Source organism: Mirounga angustirostris, unplaced genomic scaffold (assembly GCF_029215605.1).
Source record: "Mirounga angustirostris isolate CCGP_5_RB_7025 unplaced genomic scaffold, mMirAng1.0.hap1 SCAF_6, whole genome shotgun sequence".
Classification (NCBI taxonomy): domain Eukaryota; kingdom Metazoa; phylum Chordata; class Mammalia; order Carnivora; family Phocidae; genus Mirounga; species Mirounga angustirostris.
Genome location: NW_026991714.1, coordinates 49,904,265 through 49,927,016, shown reverse-complemented (window position 1 = coordinate 49,927,016; position 22,752 = coordinate 49,904,265). Strand labels below are relative to the sequence as shown.

The window sequence follows — 22,752 nt, the reverse complement described above, 5'->3', positions numbered from 1 at the left end:
GGGGACTCTACATCTGTCACTCCAGTCAATGCCAGAGTTGATTCAGCTGATCTGCCTGCTCTCACCACTCTTTGGAAACTACAAGCTACATTAAAGAAGACCAGCTTCCCTGAGCAAGTAAATGCTAGTCTTTAATTAAGGATGTACAAGTAGGGTAACTGCCATATCATAAACCTCAATTAATTTGTAAATGTGAGGCATAACAATCTCACTCACCTGCCTGCCTTCTAGCACATCTAAACACAGGTTTACCATTTGCTCTTCAAGGACTCTTTTTTTTTTTTTTAAAGATTTTATTTATTTATTTGAGAGAGAGAGAATGAGAGACAGAGAGCATGAGAGGGAGGAGGGTCAGAGGGAGAAGCAGACTCCCTGCCGAGCAGGGAGCCTGATGCGGGACTCAATCCTGGGACTCCAGGATCATGACCTGAGCCCAAGGCAGTCACTTAACCAACTGAGCCACCTAGGCGCCCCAAGGACTCTTTTCTTGACCATACAGTTTAAATAAAGTAGCTTGTGTCTATGCAGGTAATCTATCAAGCCAGTTGTTCATGGGGACACCAGTTGAGGAAGAAGTAGAAGACTTATGTTCTGAGATTTTATCGGAGATTTTTTTATTATTATTATGTTATGTTAATCACCATACATTACATCATTAGTTTTTGATGTAGTGTTCCATGATTCATTGTTTGCATATATCACCCAGTGCTCCATGCAGAACATGCTCTCTTTAATACCCACCACCAGGCTAATCCATCCCCCCACCCCCCTCCCCTCTAGAACCCTCAGTTTGTTTCTCAGTGTCCATAGTCTCTCATGGTTCGTCTCCCCCTCCGATTTCCCCCCCTTCATACTTCCCCTCCTGCTATCTTCTTTTTTTTTTTTTTTAACATATAATGTATTATTTGTTTCAGAGGTACAGGTCTGTGATTCAACAGTCTTACACAATTCACAGCGCTCCCCATAGCACATACCATCTTAGTGGAGATTTTATGGGGAGAGTTTCAATGCCAAATATTTGGGTGATGGAAATTTTATATATCTAAAATGTGCTCAGTTTCTCCCAATCTGATATACAAAACTAACTAGCATGTAGTATTGGTGCCAGAGTAATAGAGTTTAGACCAAGACCTAGACTGGTTTTCTGTAGAATTTCATAAATGTGAAGCAACCCATGCCTTCCCATACATATGGCCCATGAAGAATCAGTCCAGCCTCAGCCTGCTCTCAGGCTACCCTAGAAGCAAATGATGTATTTGGTTTTACCAATATAATACTAATACATAAAATATCTACCACAAGTGAAACAAGCACTTTCTATCTCCACTGGGGAAATTCATTCATTTCTTCCACAAATATTTATTAAACATTAACTATGTGAATGCATTGTTCTAAGTGCTAAGAATACATCAGTAAACAAAACACCACCAAACAAAACCCCTGCCTGCCATTGTAGCACTTACTTTCGAGTGAGATTCTAAAACACAGGTTCCTAGAATTTTATAAAGAATCTTCTCATTTTCTTTAGGCCTCAAATTTCTGAGGAGAAGGGATGCTGATGGTGACATTCTGAGCTAGGCTATGGAGAAGGGCAAGTATGTATTAATATGCCCTTCATTGTAAGAGGTGAGGAAGCCAAATGCTGACTTTCTCCCTGCTTGGAAAAGAGAGAAGAGGGGCTTGGTAGCAGCAAGCAGCTTGGCAATTCAGTCATTCCGCAGACATGTATGGAGCAACTATTATAAGACATTCTGATATACTAGTTGAATAACCCCTTTCTAAGACAAGCCACTGCCCCCATCTGATACTGTCTCTTGTCTGTAAAAGTCACACCATGTCTAGGCATGTTCCCAAAGAGAACAGTTGGGTAATGGCGGTACAGAAATAACTGCAACTTTTACTTCACCACAGGTGGAGACATTTCCCACAAATGGGACGTTTACTTATTCACGTGATCAACGATCACTGTGCAGTGGGTTTTGTAGAGCTTTGTCTATGGCACCAAGGCGCTTCACATCAGAATAACATCAGCTATGGCCTGAGAGGCTGAAGCCATGCAGCTTACCATGACTGAGATGTGCAGGATCCTCAGTTCCTCTTCTGCTGACTCATGCTGGGGTTCTTCCGTTGGGTCTTGTCCAGGGAGACTGGGGGCACCATCTTGGTGATGAATGTGAAAAAGCAAAGTGCCGTTCTCCAGCCATTGCTGTCTCCAGCGCACCAGAGGGATGTCCTCTGTGTTCCCTGAGATCTCTAGAGGACAAACACCAAAGGCACGGGTCAGAATTCTGACTGGACCAATCCGAATCTTATTCATCTTCTTCCTAGACAGTGGTACCAATTAGCCAGCATCAGTTAAAGGCAACAAAGGAGTCCAGCTAGAGTTAGGACAGGTTTACTGCTGTTTCGAATCTCAAGGAAGGGAAGAGGCCCTGAGAAAAAGAGAATGATCCCCCAGAGGTCTCTGCTCCATAATCTAGTGAGCCAGGCTCTCACCCACTGAGAAAAACACCAAGGTGAAAATTTAAGTTCTTCCCCATATTTCTATGATCAATAGCATCCTTTACCCAGCACAGTTTGAATACCCTGATAACCTCCCGAGGTAAACACAAGGTTGTTTGCCTCTTGTAAATTTGAAAATGTGAGTTCCTTAGAAATTACTCCTAGACACCGGTGAATCTACCAAGGAGGGGTTTGGTAATTACTATGATGAGAACTGGCACGTCTGGAACAGCCCTGAGAGGTTACTGCAGAGCACCTGGGGCTGATGGGATATTTCTAAAACCACAATCATTTGCTGCATAGCCCACTGGAGATGTATGATACTTGCTGTGGCAGGTGATGTTTTAATTCCCTTTTTCTCTCATCTTTGCAGAGCAGAGGTGGTGCATGTGGAGAAGGTGGTGAAGAAGTGGGCCCTTGTTACAGACAGAAGCGCTGGCCAGCTCTCAGGCTCTAGATCGGGACAGTGGACGATCACCAACGATGAATAACAAAATACCAAAAGCCTACTATGCACCTCACACTGTAGGTGCTAAGCTACTCTTACAGGAGTATGCAATTATTACGTGTCTCTCTTGCTAATATTCCTGAGCAATATCATATGGAAGCTTTGAGACATCCCACAATAGAGAGACCTGATTAATCTAGCCTTTCCTAAACTTCATTTGGCCCCCAAATCCTTTTTTCCTTAACAACCATTACCACCCTGGGGAACTAATATTCTGCTGAGCACACTTTGGCAATGCATGACTTTATAAAATTTCATTTTTTTAAAAGGCATGGCTTCTTCTCCCAAAATTTATCACCTTTGACTAAAAAAAAAAAAAAATAATTCCATAGGCATAAAAAAGATTTAATAAGACATATTTGGAATAGTATTCTCATCAAGTACCACACCATAAAGAGGGAAGTAATTTTAAATATTTATGGAGTTTATAAATATCTTTCATTATTTGTAGGAGGACACAAATGATGTTGGGCTCTATTTATTTACTTATATATTTATTCATTACTTACCAGATATCCACTGGGTATGTATTATGCACCAGGCACTGTTCTAGGCACTGTAATACTAATCTAAATGAGTCCCTCAACAAGCTCTCCAAGGCAACCCACGCTGAATGAATGTGAATGTGGCAGGTGTTACACCGTGTGCATAATAATACCATGTGGAAATGTAGAGGGAGAGAGTAGGCTTGCCTGGGTTGAGAGTGGAAAAAGGGGAGAAAAGTAACCTTTCAGAAGAAGATACTTGCGTTGGGTCTTAAAGGGAGAGTGGACTTCCTTGTAACAGGTAGAGAAGTGGGAAGAGGACATTCAGACACTGATAGGAGAATTAGAGGGAGAAGGAAGAAGAATACTGTCTGGTCTTCTCAGGGTAGTTCATTGAGAAGCATTCATATGAGCCACAGGGTCGTTAGCCTGTCTCTAGAAGACACGGATAGTATTCCCTACCTCTTCCTAACAACCTCCAGACCAGGGAGAAGAATAAATGGGTGTGTGAGGGACAATGAGGGGACAGCACAGACAAGACGAGCAGAGCTCCCCTCCATCCTCAGCCCCTCGCCCAATCGCCTGGAACACTCCGTCATCGCACCAGGATGGTAGGCTGCCCATGCTCTGGGAAGTGACCAGCACAAGCAGCCAGGAGGCTGCAGTGGGCAGAGAGTGTGACAATTGGAGGCTCCCCTGCATCCGGGTCTTGGTTTTCCATAGCACAGCCCCATTTGTTGAGTGAGGCAGTGAGTGACACGGGCCTCCTGAGTTCGCCGTTCCTCTAAAGGAGACCTTCCAGACTTCCAGGTGAAGAGAGACCCTCGGGAGTGCTTCCCAGCAGCAGTCCTGTGACACATCACTGCAAGCCCCCTCATCACAAGCCCCCTCCCAACCACTGGTCAAGCCTTCACCTCGGAGCACCAGGGAGATTCCTCCTGGGAAAAACATCCCTCCCCCAAGTCCCTTCCCTGCCACTGCAGTAGAAACCAAACAGTCTCCTCACCACGGACAAGAATTACAAGCATTCACAGTTCCTAAATAGAGCACCTAACGCCATCATTAAATCACCCAGAGCCACACTTGTGCAGCCTCCTACCCACACCTGCTCTTAGCAGCCTGGGATTAATTCCACACATGTTGGGTGCCACTTCAACCCTTCTGTAACTCTTCAGAAGGAATCTAGCACCTTACAACTCTAAAGCACTTAAAACATTTTTTTTTATTTCCCAGGAGACCCTCATCAAAAAGGCCAGGCTCATTATCTCCATTTTAACTGTGGAAGTAAGGACAAGTAAACACCCAGACCAAGGTCATGCCAGCCTGAATCAGAACAGGGGATAAAACTTATCAGATCCCCTCCACCCCCAACACAATCCAGACGACATGACCTTTGCACAAGCGCAGGGAAGAGAAAGCACTTGAAGACAGAGTCCATGTGGTGTTCTAGGAGTTTCTGTGCTGTCATATTTAAATTTGTTGTGCAAAGTCTTAGTATTCCATGACTTCCTTTTTTTTTTTTTTAAAGACTTTATTTATTTATTCATGAGAGAGAGAGAGAGAGGCAGAGCAAGAAGCAGGCTCCCAAGGAGCAGGGAGCCCGATGCGGAACTCGATGCCAGGATGCTGAGATCATGACCTGAGCCGATGGCAGACGCTTAACCATCTGAGCCACCCAGGCGCCCTCATGACTTCTTTTTTTTTTTTTTTTTTTTTTTTAAGATTTTATTTATTTGCGAGAGAGAGCATGAGAGGGAGGAGGGTCAGAGGGAGAAGCAGACTCCCTGCTGAGCAGGGAGCCCGATGTGGGACTCGATCCCAGGACTCCAGGATCACGACCTGAGCCGAAGGCAGTCGCCCAACCAACTGAGCCACCCAGGCGCCCATGACTTCTTTTTAAATTGAGATCGTATTCACATACCATAAAATTCGCCCTTTCAAAGTATATATATTCACGAAGTTGTGCAACCATCGCCACTCTAATTCCAGAACATCTTCATCGGCCCAAAGAGCAACCCATGCCTATCGGCAGTCCAAGCCAACTTCTGAAGAGGAAGGCCTTCTGCTCCAGGGTCCTAGGGGTGATGGCACTAAAGAAAGAACAGGTGTGGTGGGGGTACTGACAAAATGCTCCCATGGGGAGGTGAGCTGAGAGCACAGAATCTCTGACTTTGGTTTCCAGGCCAGCCCTCTGAATCTCTTTATGAGTTATTCATGCCCATTCCCATAGACAGCAATATCCTGATTCAGCCCAGACCAGACTCATTGTAGAGGGTAAAGGGCAAAGGAAGGAGGGCACCATGCCTGCCCATGAGGGCACCTGTCATTTTAAGAATTCAAGGTAATTACAGAATGACAGCTTCTTCCTTGGCTTTTTTCCCTGTCCTGGCAGGATCTGACACGGGAAGGCTAAAACACAAAACCGGGACCTCATTTACTCATGCCATATCTGCCCTAGGTCAACCAATGAAGAACCAAAGGGCACAGGAAATGTTTTGTGCATTTCATCACCAATGGGGCTGGGATCAGAGCTTGAAACACCAATGTAATCATGTGGGTCTGAATGTTAGCAGAGTATCTCAAGAAGAATGTCAGAAACTGCTCTACAATGTAAGCCTTCCCTGAGACTCCCAAGAAGTACCGATGGGAGGTGATGGTTACTCCACTACACGGCTTCCTGAGGGCTATGGAAGAGGCTCAGTCAGAACCTTTGCCACAGGGCACTCATAAAACAAAGGCCAACAGAAGCCTTGACAGCCATGTCAAGATACCGTGGGTGGGATGGGCACCACGGCCACCATCACACCGTGGGACCAAGATCTCCAGGAAGGGAAGGCTCTCCTTACTTTCGGCATGTCCACTCTTCCCCTACACAACCTTCACATCTCTCATCACCTCCCAAAATTCTGGAACTGCCTGGAATACACCGACAGCAGGATGCCATTGATTCTTGTACACAACGAAGATTTTGGAGCACACTCTAACGGCCACATTCAGCAAACTGTGCTAGTGGCCCCTATTCTCAAGGAGCCTTTGATCGAGTAAAAGACTGAAGACACGGCCATGACTAAGCACCTGAAGCAGTAACAGCAGTGCTGAGTGCGGGGATGGCACCCGGCTGGACAGAAACCCATGGGAAGGGATAGAATGGGAAGAGACGCTGGGGGCAACTCCAGATGAAGAGAACAATGTGTACAATGAAACTGCAGGATGATGCCTGTTGGCAGAAGGGTGGAGTTTGTGCAGAGGAGCTGTGGAGGACCAACAAAGGCTAGAGATGGACAGAAACCCATGGGAAGGGATAGAATGGGAAGAGACGCTGGGGGCAACTCCAGATGAAGAGAACAATGTGTACAATGAAACTGCAGGATGATGCCTATTGGCAGAAGGGTGGAGTTTGTGCAGAGGAGCTGTGGAGGACCAACAAAGGCTAGAGATGCAGATTGATGTCAACTGTGAAAGGTGTGAATGCCAGTTTAAGGAGTTCTGAGCTAATGGAAAGTCACCCATGGTTTTAATAAGCAGAGAAGTGAATGAGGCCACAATTTAGAAAGATCAAGCAGACCCAGAAAGAGAGTGGCAGACTGACCGGACTCAATCCCAATCTCAGGGTAACCCCAATCCTGTATTCTGCAGGGACCAAAATACTGACCTGGAATTCAAGAGACCCAGGTCTAGACTAACTTTGAATGAGCTGCCTAGCTTTGAGTGTTCTCATCTGTATAAGAGGGAGCTGGATATAAGAATTTCAGGATCCTTCTGTAACTTAATATTCCATGATTCTAAGTCCAGAACAGTGTGCTTCCTACGACCACCTAGACAGACGATCATTTCAATGTGCCAAAAAACAACGTCCAATCTTTTCTCAGGTCGAACCCACCTCCCCTTTCCCTCTGAGCACAGGGTGGACAGGTTTGGGATATTTCATCAGAGCCTTTAAGAGCCAGGCCCATTTTCAGACTGGACCTCAGGCTAGTGAGAAAGGTTCTCATTCATGCTGCTGCAGATATGTGGTTTCTAAGGAAGAAATGTTGGGAGCTTCTGCATGTAATAAGGAACCAGGAGATGGGACCTCAAACAGAGACAGACATGCTAGAGAATAATCTGGGAGGGGGAAAGGCACAGAGGAGAGTGAGATAGGATCACTTTTAAATTAGCCTTAGTTATTGTTCTTTGTTTTTTAAGATTTATTTATTTATTTTAAAGAGAGAGAGCACACATGCACACATGGGGTGGGGGGAGGTAGAGGGAGAGAAAGAATCTCAAACAGACTCCCCGCTGAGCGTGAAACCTGATTCAGGGCTCAACCCCACAACCTTGAGATCATGACCTGAGCTGAAATCAGGAGTCAGACACCTAACCGACTGAGCCACCCAGGGGCCCCCTTAGTCATTGTTCTAATGTTAGTTTGTGTGCTGTGAACTTGTAGCACTGTCTCTTTGTGGGGTTAGCTTAGGATACCCAAAGCTTGCTACAAAAGCTCATTTTCCAGACATAACCACTCCCTCACACCGTCCAAGTGCCCTGTCCCTTCTTTAGGTGTCCCCTCATGCTGAGCATCCCTGAACTGAGCTGCTAAGACAACACAGCCTGTTAGCATCAGAATTTCCCCAAAAGACAACTTCATTGAGCACCAGATCCATGATGTCCTCTTTCAAATAATTTGGGAATTTTAAGTCAAACGTGGATTTGAAATGGAGAAATTCTCAAAGATCCCTTCATTCACAGAGAAACTTAGAAGGGCTTTGAGTAGTCCTGGCTTTCTGGGCCCCTTTTTCACTCCTGGCAAGGCTGGGTTTCAAGCTGAACCCAGCTAAGTAGTAATGAGGTTGCTCAAGTGGTGAGGTCAAGCCAGAAGGAAGCATTAACTTGTCAATTCTTAGCCTCATGTTGAGGCATTGGATGAACTGACCATGCAGTCTTTCAAGGTTGAGGGTGACACCCCCTGATGGCCATTACTGACTATCAGGATTTTCAAACTTGCTGTTAATGTTAGAAACTCATCCTCCAAACCCAATCTCATACAGCTTCTCAGGAGGTTCCCAGAGCTGAGTTAGAAAAGAACTCGATCAGTTGGAAGACAAATAAAATGCACTACCACGAAACTCCCTGCTCTTAGGGGACTGGAGGAGGGTAATCTATGCATTATCAGTTTTGCTTGGTTGTTTTTCAATTCTGTTAAGTGTGATATTGTGACTAGCCCCATATTCTTTACGAAAAACTTCCAAGGGAAAGGGACTATCACTAAAAACGTGCTATGTGAGAGGCCGTTCTGAGTTTCCCTATGTGATGAAACTTATAAGCTCAGGACTTTAGCAGTGATAAGCCAATTGTTCCAAACTAAGAATAACAAATGGGTCTTGTCCATCAGTGACTATCATGAAGGTAACCAAAGGTAAGCCCATGATATAATTACCCCTTTTCTTCCATTCTTTTTCACTTTCCTTCCCACCCTACCGCCCACCTGCCCAATTTCAGAGTTTGAAAGATAGAGATGGTAGGTGTAGTTTCCCACATGGTCTCATTATGGTCTTCCAACTGAAACTATTAACAGTGGCATTAACTTTCAACATCTTTGTAAGAAAATAACCTGCTTAAGTCAGGGGTTAATAACAGTAGAGGATCACTAATTATCCTGCGAATCTTTACCCTGGTATCAAACGTGACCCAAGTCTTTAATGTCTCTGGAATGGCAGCCTCTAAAGACCCCAACTTGTTCCGTAACATAATGACAGCAGCACATTAGTGTCCTGGCCATCTGTGAAGAAAGATAAGGGACAGATGAAGAGCAGACAAAGGAGAAGCATGCAAAGAGGAAGGACAAAGTCAAGAGAAGTAAGAAAAGGAGACGAGCCAGAGAAGCGATGTCCCTTGGGCTGAGTTGGCTGGACCTCTACACCTCTCGCCACGGGGACCATCTGGAATGGAGTTCTGAAATGATACAATCCCACAGCCCAGAGTGAGAAACCCATAAGATAAGATGCCCTGCTGGGCCTGAATTCAAGGAGCACAGATGCCAGAAACACCCGATTGCTTGCCTGAAGTCTGTGCCTACGGAGGCCTAGCTTAGTGAACAACAAAATGGGAGACAACATAGCCAGGAAATTCTTTTGTCAAGATGTTCAAAGTCCAACTGGGACTGGGGCTCTCACTCTGCTTCCTCTATTCAACTCACTGTCTGCCATGGGGCTGTTTCGTATCATCTCATGGCTTGAGCCATGGCCACAGAGCTATGCAAGGAAACACTTTATAGCAAAAGGCTTAAAATTTCAAGAATCTCTTTTTCAAGTAAGTAGAACCTTCTTGACTTGCAGATTTGGAAGAGAAATTTTCACTTGTGACCAGAAGAAGGATAACTGAATTTCTATTTCCTCTGCTTGGTGACATTTACTCTCAAAAAAGAAGAGCGCCTCAAAGCATTAATGATCCAGTGATGAGAAATGGAATGGCAGGCTGAACGGAGCACTGGATGGGGGAGCTGGGAGAATAAAGCTGCTATAACCTCTCTGGAGCTCACTTTTCTCAACCTCAGATGATGGGATCAGAAGGTCTCTAAAGACTTCCCATCTGTGATCATGGTATTCCATGACCCAAAACCACACATGACACTTTGGTTCTAGTTACACTCCAAATCAGGTGCAGACTGAGTATATTTCTGTATGCCAACTGGATAAGACTCTGCAGAGGTTTTTCAAATCAGACTTTCCTCTTGGAGTCTGGGATGCTTCTAGCTCAGTCCAGCCTGTCAACTTATAGACTAAGGATTGGCAGTATGGACACTCATGATAGTGACCTCTGGAAACTCCAGTCAGTGGTCCCCAATAGTAAAGAACCATCCACATACAGATGCCTCCAAATAGTTTCCAACGAGTTATCAACCTTGTATGTTTATGTGGACAAGGGTAGTCTCAGTAAGAAAACGTCACCTGATCTCTCTCGGCAGCCCCACCTTATTGAGCAATCCTTTAAACATTAGAAATGCTCATTTCCTTTAAGGCTAGCCATCCACTCCACTTCTCTTTTTCCAGAAGAGGTTTAAGATGGACTAAAATGAACCAACACAGAAAGCAAGAGTGATTAGAGAAAGAAAGAAGGACCCTTGACAGTCCATGGTTTGTTGTCTCTGGGGCCGAGTGGTGGCAGAGGATGCAAAAAAAACAGAAGGTAGATTTTAAGATCAGATGTGATGGAAAGCAGCAAAGCTTTCTATGGATGCTGCTGGAAGTAGGTCACTCTCCGCTACTCTGTGCTGGCATGAATAGCAATCAAGCAACTACACGAACATTCTATTTACCTAGCCATGGAGATGAAAACATTCCTGTGGCAGAAAAATGCAGCCAAAAGGTTCTGACACAACCAGAGAGATGAGGAAGCATTCAAATGGCTTATGATTTCATCCAAAATGGTTTGCTTGTTCCGACTACAGTGTTTCTCTGGATCTTTTCAAACCTCTGCAAAGAGTTTATCCACATGATACTCATTAAAGTCTCATTTGAAAGGGAAAAAAAAGAAAAAAAGCCCAAAGCTCTTTGAAAAAGGCAGGGTTATCTGAGCCGCAGATGTACTGGTAAGAAAAATTTTAAATATATCCAGCTCTCTTCTCCACTACCACCTGACTGACCTTTGTAAATTGAGATAACAGCATGCATTTAACAAAATCTGACATCAAGTAAGATGTGTAATAATATTTAAACTCAGTAATGTTAAAATATGTATTTACGGATCATTTCATACATTGTAATGAGAATAAGTCATTTTGAAGCCTGCGGTTTCATGATTGGAATTCTGATTTGAGCTTTGCAAGTCCTTGGGGGCCACTTCCCTTCAGTCTGGCATTGGAAGCAATATGGATGCCTGGATTTTGGAGAGCCAGGGCACTAGATGGATGCAGGGTGATTGTGAGGATACTGCTTCGCAGACCCAGTGAGAGCTATGCTCCTTCTGAATCCTCTCTCTTGTACTTTTAGTCCTTCATTAACAAAGAGTTTAGTATTTGCTTTAATTCTGATCCCAAACTGTTTCAATGAGGTCCCCTCTGGCTTTCACCTTATGAAAGGGATGGGAAAGGAAAATGAGAACCACAAAAGATCACCTGGACATGACTTAAAAAGGAGAAAAGCCCGCTGCTTGTCCTCAACCGTCTTGATTCATCTCCATTTCTAATTAGTGCTCATCCACTTGTGTTTCTGTTCTTATCACCTGTGATTCAACTCAACGAGTAATGATGGACCTATTATGCACTAGCTGTGCTAAGAAGCCCTTCAACATTCACGAGCTACCTTAATCCTCAGTGACCGTTTAATGGGGGTCCTTATATCCCCATTTTACAGACGAGGAATTCTAGAAAAGTCAACCTACTTAACCCAAGTTCACCCAGTTAGTAAATACTAATTAGGAAGGAAAATTCCGAGGCCCCTTGGTGTCAAGGCTACTGTTCCTTTCCACTGTTTCAATTCCCACTCTCTCACTTTGCAAATCTCAACCCCAGGATAATATCTGACATCTGATGCACACCAGTCAACATCAGTGTCTTCACTGTCCTTGTTAATACTGTTTGTTGTTGTCATTATTAGAATCACTCACATAAATTCCAGAATTGACTAATAATCCTTGACAGAGTTAAGCAAATGGTACTTTTAAATGACTCTAGCTGCTTAAGAGTTTTTATAAGTCCGGGAACCAAAGTCCAGGAATCGGCTCAGGTCCATGAGGAACCTGGGCCAAGTCATTCGTGGACATTTCTCCAACGCTTGCTAGCAAGTGGAACACTCTGTAGATATCTCTTATAAAACTCCCACCCACAGACCTCTGCATTAAGATCCAGCTGCGGGGATTCTCGCAGAGGGAGGCTGAGCTACCTGTGCCCATTCAAGGCTGGCATGCAAGGCCAGCTCCAGTGAGCTTGCTATCAGGCACATGGCAAGATACTCCTGAATTCACACAGGCAGGTGTCCCCAGAGGGGCGTGGGAGTGGTGACTGTGGCCAAGGAAGCTGGAAGGGCCAAATGGACATAGTGTTAAACTAACAGTGGGGAACAAAGCTTTCTAGCTCATTCCTACAGACCTGTGAGCTCACCTTGCTGACCATAAGCATTGCCTTCTTGCACATACACGGCTGGGCAGGCAAGGCATCTCTCTAGGGTCTTCTCTCTAAACTATTTCCTCCTTCAGAAGAGGGGGGTCAAGTGACTTCTAAAGCCTCTTCTCACTCTAAGATTCCCTGATTTTATTTTCCATCTTTCTATGATCTACAATTGCCATACTGGGAGCTGAACCTTAGGTTCCTACAGAGTGAAGATGAAAAATGGTAATAATCTTCCGTATCTCTGCTGTGTTATCCAGCCTGAGAAGGGAGAGTGGGAGGGAATTCTACAACGACTCAAGCATGTGAAAAATTTCTTATTATAATCACTGTGTTATAACATGCAAAGCCCTTTCTTATAAAGCCCCCTTCCTTTTCATTCATCAATCCTGTGTGGTAGGTTTTACAGAAACAGAATCAGAAGGCCAAAGAGGGTGAGTGACGATCGCAAGGGTTAGAGCTAATGAGACGGAGATAACGGGACTCAAATCCAGCCTTCTGACTCCGAGCTCAGTGCTCTTTCTACCAAACGGTGCTGTCTACCAGAGTAATGTTTATTTATACTGAGAAATCATGAACCACTGTGCTTGTATTTCAGCTTAATGAACTAGATATACAGAAGATATACAGCAAGAGTAAACACTGTCAGGAGTTTGAAGAGTTTGGGTTCATAGACCCAGAAATGAAATTGAGTTATTAACCAATTCTCACTAGTGTACAAATCACATGGCAATCTGATGTGATTTCCCTGTGACAGACTCCCTTGGAGGATCAGATCAGCTTCTTCCTCTCTTCCAGTTATGGGTCTAAAGACTCTCTTGACACTGCCTTGGGCCCATTTCTGCAGGCTAATTTGTATAAGTGCTCATTACCGTAGGGGTCAAGATGACCTCTAAATGACCTGACAGACTCCCCAAGGAACTGTGGATCTAGCCATCTAGTCCCCAGTGATAGTAATTTAAGGGAATACCAGGTCCTTTGATTGTTATAATATGTTGCTGCTTAAACAGGAATAGCAGACCTTGACAGGACCAGTTGCTAACATCTTTCCACTTCTATTTCCCTCTTTCTTTATTATAGCCCTCTCTTAATTCTAAAGTCCTCCCCTCCTCTATGGGCCCTCTACATGAAACACACATTAAGGGGCTGATAGTGAAAAATAAGGAGTCAGGCATTCTTCATAAAGGACTTATTTTAGAAAACAGGTAAAGTCTGTCCACCATTTTGCATTCATCAGTGGCACCAATCCTCATGCCTACTTTGTTCTTCTGCCCCTTATGGTGCTGGTGACTGCTCTGTGGGGTGTGTCTGAATCTCTGTGCTTTTATTATCATATATACTTCATGGCACCATGCTCTGCATGGCCCTAGTATTCATAAAGTGCTGGATGATATAAAGATCAGGCTAAGTTTGCCAAAAATGAAGTAGGACAATTGATAAGTATTACCATTTCTCACAACAACCAATATTTAGCTAAACACATACATGCTCCATAAGCTACTTGATGGCCTATAAGGTAGGTACTATTATTATCCCAGGATTGGAAGGTGAGGCACGGAGAGGCTAGGTCACATGACTTTGGTACCGTGACTCCAGAAAAGGAACACATTCTTCCTGAAGCCTCACACTGTCCATTTACGAATTCTAAGGGACAGATCCAGTGAGGGATCATTAGCACCCAAGCCAACAAGCTGACTTCACCTTTTGCCACCAGTGACCAAGTACAGGGCTGTGGTGAGATCAGTCAGGCAGAATCCTTGGTATCATCTGCCATGGCCATGAGAATGGGGAGTGGTGATGCACGAACTGGACCTGATAATCTATCCATATATTCTCTTCTTTTGACTTGATCAAGTCAAGAATTGGAAGGTACAAATATCAGCCCCCAAACACATATGGTCTTAGAACCCAATTCAGAATAATGGTTAATGCCTATGAAGTATTTACAATAAGATAGGCACTACCTAAGGGCTTTTGAATATACTGACTCACTGCATCCTCACAGCTGCTGCATAAAGTGGAGAACAACTACAGGTGAGAGAGCTAAGGCTCAGAAAGGTTAAGTAGCTTGCCTAGCATCATACACAGCAAGTGGAAGAGACTGAATTCAAACAAGATATCTAGCTCCAGAGTCTGGGTTCTGAGCCTCCCCTACCCCTTCCTATGGGGATCCTAGTATATACCCTCTGTTATAAGACTAATTTCTAATTCATCTACTTGCTCACTATGTCTTCCTTGCCCCTTTTCTCCTGACTTTTTGCCACAGCCTTGTTACTATGCTTGTATTTTAACTGGCATTACATTTCTTCTGGAGTTTCATTTTTAATTCTCAGCAATGTTCCACCCCTATTTCCACTGCAAGATGACCTCCCATGGTTAGTTTTCCTTCTTTGCTGGTCCTGGCATACCATATTAGTACGAAAGATCAGAAATTAACACGTGGAGGTGGCATTGACATTTCCATTCCCTACTCAGTAGAACTAACCCATTAATTAGAGGCTGTAACTAAAACAATGTTAGGTGAGTTTTGCAAAATGAAAAATAAAATTGCTGGGTTTTCTGCTTCTCATTCTAAAGGAATACAGCTATAAATTTCATAATCAAGCCATTAGATTGAGAACACAGGTGATGGTAGCAGAAATGAGTGGGTTATGAGACTTAAGTCAGGACACAAAAACCAGAACTTAGGGACAGCTGATAGCTTCTTCATCTAGTCCTCATTCTGTGGCCAAAAAGGCACAGAGCTGGAAGGCAATTTTGTGTCAAGAGGCTCATATCCTCTTGGACATTGTCTTAAAACTAAGGTCAATCTAGGGGCACCTTGCTGGCTCAGTCGGTAGAACATGGGACCCTTGATGTCAGAGTTGTAAATTTGAGTCCCACACTGGGTGTAGCGATTACTTACAAATAAAATCTTAAAAAAAAAAAGCTAAGGTCAATCTCATCTTCTTAGCAGCTATGTCTTTTTCATTCATGAAACTTCCAATATCTTGTTTGTTTACTAAACCTATATCTTCTGACTGTACCAGGAGTACTTCCTTTATTTATCCTAAGCTCACCCTCCCTGGGTTTCAAATAGAACTTCGAATCCTAGCAGTTGAGTATTTGGTGAACAAGGTCACACATACTTCATGTGATAAATATGGATCACCTTCCTCTCACAGTGTTCGCCTTTGTTATCAGCAGACTCATATTTCTTTCATCCATATTTGGCTTTTGTGTCTAGTATGTATCAGGCTTTTTATTCTACCTTCATAGAACCGTACCCACTTACTCTTGACCTCTGCACCTGCCATTCTTATGTTTCCTCTGGGTTCATTAAATGCGTTCCCTAGAGTGGAGTATGCAATATAGCAGAGACAGGAAGGATCCTAGTATCAGAAAACCCTAAGTCTGAGGCAAGGTTCCTGCACCTATTACTCTGAAATCTTTATGGCTCAGTTTCTCTATCTTTCAAAAAATGGGAGTAATACAAACATCTACCTTATGAGGTGATTAAAGTGAAAATACAAATGGAAATGCTTCAAAATACAAGAAATATGAGTTGTAGTTATTAATATTAATGTGATCCTTAATGATCAGTGAAAAGAATAAATTATCTTACTCCTGGTAAAGAATCAACATGGCTCTACATAAGTGTAGAGTACTGTTGGGTTTCCCATGCCCTTTATGATGACATTTTGTTCCCCCATTTAAGCCAGGATAGCATATTGGGTCCATGTTTCCAGCGAAATGACTTTAATGAATTCTAGGTTATTTTTCTGAATCATTAATGATGTGACATACACCCTTTTATTTTATAACTATAAGTAGATCCTGTATCTGGGAGAGCACTGCCTTGACATTGATAGTATAGAAATCACCTCCCTCTCTTCTGTCCTCTGACATGGATTCTAATGATCAACTTGCAGACTGCCTCCATCAACTTGACTTTTTAGTTTATCTCTAAAGCCTAGTATCATCTAAATCATGTGTAAAGACTGTCACTTATACTGCTTTCATAACTGAGGTTCCATCACCAACAAATATGGTGGTAACTGACCATAAAAAATAGATTTTAAAGGTAGAACCTGGCAAAGCTTTCTGAAAATCTAAGTAGATCCTCTTGATGAGCATGTATGGTACACCCTTATAACAGTGACACTTAGACTTGATTCCCGCTATAGACTCCCAGCGTTACCATGACCCCCACTGCTTGTGCCCACCCCTTACACTCACACTGGATTCAATTCATGTTGAAGTATTTACAGACCTCATCCATCATCATCAGCTTCGGTGGTTTGCCCCCCATAAGGGCTGAATCCTTTCAAACTGGAATGGTCTGCCAGGTCAGGTCGAACGAAATATTTTGACACCATTTTCCCAACTTCATCTCTGAAATTCTTCAGGACTCATGGCTGTATCTTTTGCTGCATCAGTAACTTAACTATTCTTGTTACCTGGTTTGGGGTATCCTTAGTACAATTGACCCTTGAACAACATGGGTTAGAAATGCACAGGTCCACTTATATGTGGATTTTTTTCGATAAATACAGTAAAGCACTGTAAATGTATTTTTCTTCCATATGATTTGATTTTCTTAATAACATTTTCTTTTCTCTAGCTTACTTTGTTATAAAAATACAGCCTCTGATACATATAACATACAAAATGTGTGTTAATCAACTGTTTATGTTATTGGTATGGCTTCTAGTCAAGAGTAAGCTATTAGTTGTTTGAGGGGTCAAACAACTGTACAGGGGGTCAGTGCTCCAACCCCCATGTTATTCAAGGGTCAACAGCTCAATATTACTTAATACTTAAATTTCAGAAAGTAAGATATTTGTTAAAATTTCACAAATTCAGGACACCTGGGTGGCTCAGTCAGTTAAGCGTCTGCCTTCGGCTCAGGTCATGTTCCCAGAGTCCCAGGACCGAGCTCTGAGTCAGGCTCCCCTCTCAGCAGGGAGTCTGCTTCTCCCTCTGGCCCTCCTCCTTCTCGTGCTCTCTCTCTCTCAAATAAATAAATAAAATCTTTAAAAAAAAAAAAAGAAATTTCACAAATTCTTCAATAACAACTGAGAAAAGTCATTCCATCAGTTACTTTTCTCATTTCTCCCCTTCCACAATCATGAAAGAATTTGAGGGTTTTCTGATTGGCACCATTTCTTTATATCTTGTGGGGATCTCTTACACACCTGATGGTTACCAAAATATATTTTTTGGTCAATTAATTTCTATTTAACACACATTATTTCCTACATAGTCATTTAATAATCTATTAAAGTTTTCCAAATCCTTGTGTGGGTTGTTTTTTTTTTCGGTATTTAAAATGTTCCACTGGTACAAAACATACACTAGGTAGCTTTGCTCTCTTTGTTAGAGGTTTCCGCAATAGTGTAAGGAATAAGTGATATCCCACTTTGTGTCATCTTTGGTTTTGTGGGCAGAGCTGAACCTGAATTTGGTGGGGAAAAGCTTCTGGTATAAAGATGGCTTTTCTTTTTGTGGGCAGGCTTTTCAATCTTAAGTGAGGGATCCCCAAACTCTAATAGAAACCCCTCAGCACATCCACTATCCCCTCAGGAGCAAACCAGAAAGCCTACCCTGACTGGCCTCTGCAGTAAGACAGACGGAGGGCGCGTACAGTCTTTGCCAAGAGGGAGGGCCAATCATTTGGGGAGGGATGGGAGGAGAAAAGATGTTTCCCGTCTAGAGTTTCTAAGATTGTATTACAGATGATAAAACTAAGATGAAGGGACTTTAAAAAGTAGCTGGCTCTGCCTCTTTAATTACCCTGTCTAGAAAGAAAGTCTGTCATCAGGGCTGGAGTCTGGGTCTGTTCAAGAGATTGATTGGAGTAAGACACTTTCTTCGTCCAATCTAGATTGCTTCAGTTTTACTGGAATTGCGGCAGGCCATAAACCTATCAGTGACTCAAGAAAATGGAAGCAATTAAGTCTGCAGGTGTGCATATTTGTCATATTAATGATGGATCTGTGTTAATACAAGTCACAGAAGGCTGCCACATGGCACATTCGTGTCTGTTGGGGGTGACATGACCTCACGAGGCTGACACGAGGGAGTCCTGCTTCGTGAGGAGAGAGAGACCTCCCTCACCTGCCCACGCTCCCCCCTCCACCCCAGCACTGGCTTACGATCCTCCCCCCATCACGGCTACAATTCCAATCAAATTATTTCATAGATGCTTAATTTGACTCAGGTGGAGAAAATGCCAGTTACAGATACCCAGTTAGATATGGAAGGAGTATAATTTGCAGGCATAATTTTGGAGTCTGCGACAGACTGTGCTTGCGTATCAACCTCCCTACTTAATACTGGTTTGTCTTGAACAGGTTATTTAAGCCCCCAAAAGGATTATATCTACTTTATAAAGTTGTTGTAAGCAGGAAATGAAGTAATAAGTGTAAAGCTCTTCAGACAGTGTCTTGTAGCTGTGGTCACTTCAATGATTTCTCCTTTTCTGACCTTGAAAATATTTTTGCTCCTAGAAATGATTCCTCAGAGGCTGGCAGACTACTTCAGGGTGAGGAATAGTATTAGGAAGGTTTATGAAGAGACCAGTAGGCCAGGGCACGAGCTGTCCCTCCCACAGCCCTCTCCTTAGGCACTTCTTTCCACGTGAGCCTCTCAGAGTGGGCCCCTCACTGAGGGCAGCCTGTCTATGGACGCGGCAGTGACCCATGACATGGTCCAGCACAAGATGAGCTAATCAGATTCTTCCTCTTAGGAATCTCGAATAGGGAATATGGAACAAATCAGGCAAAAATCAGCAGAAGCCGAGCTAAGAGAGCTGTACAGTAAATGCACATATGGGGAGTCTCTGTGCCCATAAGGGCCATTTCAAGCTGGAGAAATGAGGAAATAGAAAAAACATGAGTAAGCAAAGCTCTGGGGTCGAGAAAAGACATGGGGCAGAGAGGGAAACTCTCGGCAAGATGGCAGGGAGTAAGAAGAAGCTGATGCATGGCAGGATAACACAGGGAATATCCCAAAGCCCTCTACAGAGCCCTGAGCGCCGTCCTGTGATCCAGGTCCACTTGCCCTGGGGTCCAGCAGGAGCATGAGCCCTGCAAGGTCACTGCCTCCTGCTGACATGTGTGAATCCTCTCGAGGATTTTCCCTGAGGAACTGAGTCCTCGCGCCTTGCAATCACAGGGGTCTATCCACCGAGACGTGGACACCCTTCAGAAGACCCAAAACGCTCATCAAATTCTGAACTCCGACCCCTCACTGGACGACCTTGATCATGACGCACGGCACAGGCTTCCTCCGATCCGTCTGTCCAGCTTACCACAAACTCTTCCTGTCCCCCAGAACAACAGGCAAATAAACACATTTCACTCCTTATGAGAGAAGCCATAAACAATGTTTGCTGAGTCAGTGAGAGAGTCAACTAGATCCGGGTTCCTTCAGAATTGTATCTTTTCAAGTCTGGGTATGGCCCTGAAAGTCTCTTTCTAATTTTTTCCCATCTGTAAAATGGGAGTCATGCTAGCCTGAAGAACAGTGTCAAACCACAATGTGTTGCCTCTAAAAGGCGTGAAACACACGGGTAGATAATGACCCTGGAAAGGCAATGCATTCTTCTTCTTTATTATAAAAGAAAAGATTTTCCTTCACCAACCCACATAACTCAACAGTCAGCAATAATGAAAAAGGAAACAACAAAAAAAAAACACTGTACATGACAGCTAAAATCAGAATTTGATAAAATATTCTACTTCTAAAGGGATCCTGTCAAGTAAAAAGAAAAAAAAATCAATTTGAGTAGGGAAAAAAAATCTGGTTTGTTTATTAGTTTTGCTCCTAATGCCACCAAATGGACCTCAATCTGAAATGGCTTTTGAAATCAAATTTGCTGTTCTCCAATTCTGCAACTTACTCTTTATGCTAATTTGTCTGCACCTGCGGGGACAAAGACACTGGCAGTACTGAACATGAGAGCCAGGAAGAAAAAGCAGCACAAAGATTCAGGAAATTAAACCAGGACTAAATCATATTAGGTGTATAAAGGTTGGACTTTTTATAAAACAAGGAAAGAGTGGATTGAATGTCTGAGAGCGTATTCCGACTGGCAAAATGAGAGGCTGTTGGTGAAGAAGCTGGTGTCTTTCCCAAGTCCCAGAAGAACGGTGGCATGGAAGGGTGGGGGATAATCTGTAAGTCCCAGTGTCGGGGCCAAGCCCAGTTTCCCCCAATCTTGTGCATCTTAATCGCAGGGTTGCTATAAGAACGTGTCAAGAAGTTTCATCCTTCAGGAACTTAGCTCCTAGAAGCTGGTGTTAATTCTTACTTCCAATTTAAAAATCTATTTATTTAGGTCTTTATTTTGAAAGAAGTACCATGATTTCAAGGAGAAAACTCAAGTCCCCATTTTCCCATTGTTTCCCACTCTCTGTGCCTTCAAACATTTCCCTTCTCCTGCTGACCTACTTCATCAGGCATGCTCTCTAAAGGTGGCTTGAGACAGAACGGAGTACCACAGCCACCACGAAACCAAAGGACAGAAGTGCTATGAAGGAGCTCAAAGATACTGTCCTCATCTTGCAGATGCCCAACCCCTCAACAGCAGAAACTCCACAACCTCTATTTAAACCAGAACAAAATTCCGAGAGATAAATATTTTGCTCAAGGTCACACGGAGCATTAGCTCATAAGACATCCAGAGAAAGCATCTCAGACTGAGGTTCTTTCTGTTATACTGCCTCTCAGGATCCAGAAAAAAATCGGAAGTATAATTTTTATATTCTAAAATGCTTCTACTTTGAATATTTTCTCTATTGCTCTGTCCGGTGTATTCAATCTTAGACTCTGCACTGTCAACATTCAAGTTCTGTCAACAGCCACTAACTGTTGAGGTCCAGTGAGTGCCATGAATGTTACGTGTTTAATGCTCAAGGAAAAATATCCATTTCCACCTTGGAGTTATTAGACCTAGGGAAAAAAAAATCAATTTGGCACGTAAAATGTTCAACAGCCACACTCTTAACTGTCCTTCCTCTTCTAGCCTAAACATCTCTTCATTCCTCCATTTTTTACCCTATCACCAGGCATAAAAGAATACAGGCATCACACACCTCAAAAGAGATGTTATATAAAGTGAAATAAAAAGGGAATCAATTTTGGATTCAACAGTTTGATTTTTCACTAGACCAGCTGTCATTTCCTTTAGACCAATACTAATTTCTTACAGAAGTAAGGTCACTTTTACGGTTAGTAATTACAGCGAACGCATTTCTGTAACAAATAACACAAACCAACTTAGGAAGTAACTCTTTCTCATTAATTGATTGAGGAAAGTCTGCGTATCCCCTATTTGTGAATACAAGGTGATGGAAAATAAGAGGTTAATTGACTTTCTCAAAATCATGTCATGCAACAGGATTAGCGTTAGGGTTCACAGCGCCTACCTCTTCAGTCCAGTTTGTTATTGGAGTCACAGAGGAATGTCTTTTAGTGAAACTTCTTGAGATTTTATGTCCCTAATTCTGTTCTGTTTCCCTAGGGAGGAAGTGTAGTGAAGGGGAAAGAGAATGGACTTTAGAATCAGACAGACGTGGTTAGACTCCCAACTCTGACATTTGCTGGTCAAAAGATCCCAGGCAAGTTACATAACCTCAGAGCCTCTGTGTCTTCATTTGTAAAATGTACATAATAATGCACACTTCAAAGGGTGTGTGTGCATTAAATGAGACCATGGGTGAAGTGTGCAGCAGACGCTCAATACACGTATGTATCCTTCCTGTCTGTATTTTTTTTCTTGGACAATTAAAATACAATGAGCCACAAGAGAGATTACAAACCAGAAACTGGAGACCTGTCCTCACTTATTTCCAATTAGCTGGTGAGTTCTAATGCTTCACCTTGAAAATAAGATAAAAATTGTGTACAGAAAATGCACTGATGGTATCATTTTATTTTATTTATTTTTTTAGAGAGGGGGGAGAGAGAATCTCAAGCAGACTCCCCACTGAACAGGGAGCCTGATGTGGGGCTTGATCCTAGGACTCTGAGATCAACACTGAGCCAAAAATCAAGAATCAGACACTCAACAGACTGAGCCACTCAGGCACCCATTTTTAAAATTAATTTATTTAATCTCTACCCCAAATGTGGGGCTCAAATTCACAATCTCAAGGTCAAGAGTTACATGCTCTACTGACTGAGGCAGC

The 22,752-nt window shown here is 43.2% G+C and overlaps 1 protein-coding gene across 2 annotated transcripts in view; it reads right to left on the bottom strand.

The window, feature by feature from the left end:
* The window catches only part of ASTN1 (astrotactin 1), a 292,194-nt gene that overhangs the window by 181,830 nt on the left and 87,612 nt on the right, over nt 1–22,752 (bottom strand). For both annotated transcript variants that reach the window (XM_064593527.1, XM_064593528.1), the window contains exon 2: nt 2,066–2,253. In XM_064593527.1, coding sequence (XP_064449597.1) covers nt 2,066–2,253 — 188 coding nt within the window. The remainder of the gene's footprint in view (nt 1–2,065; nt 2,254–22,752) is intronic.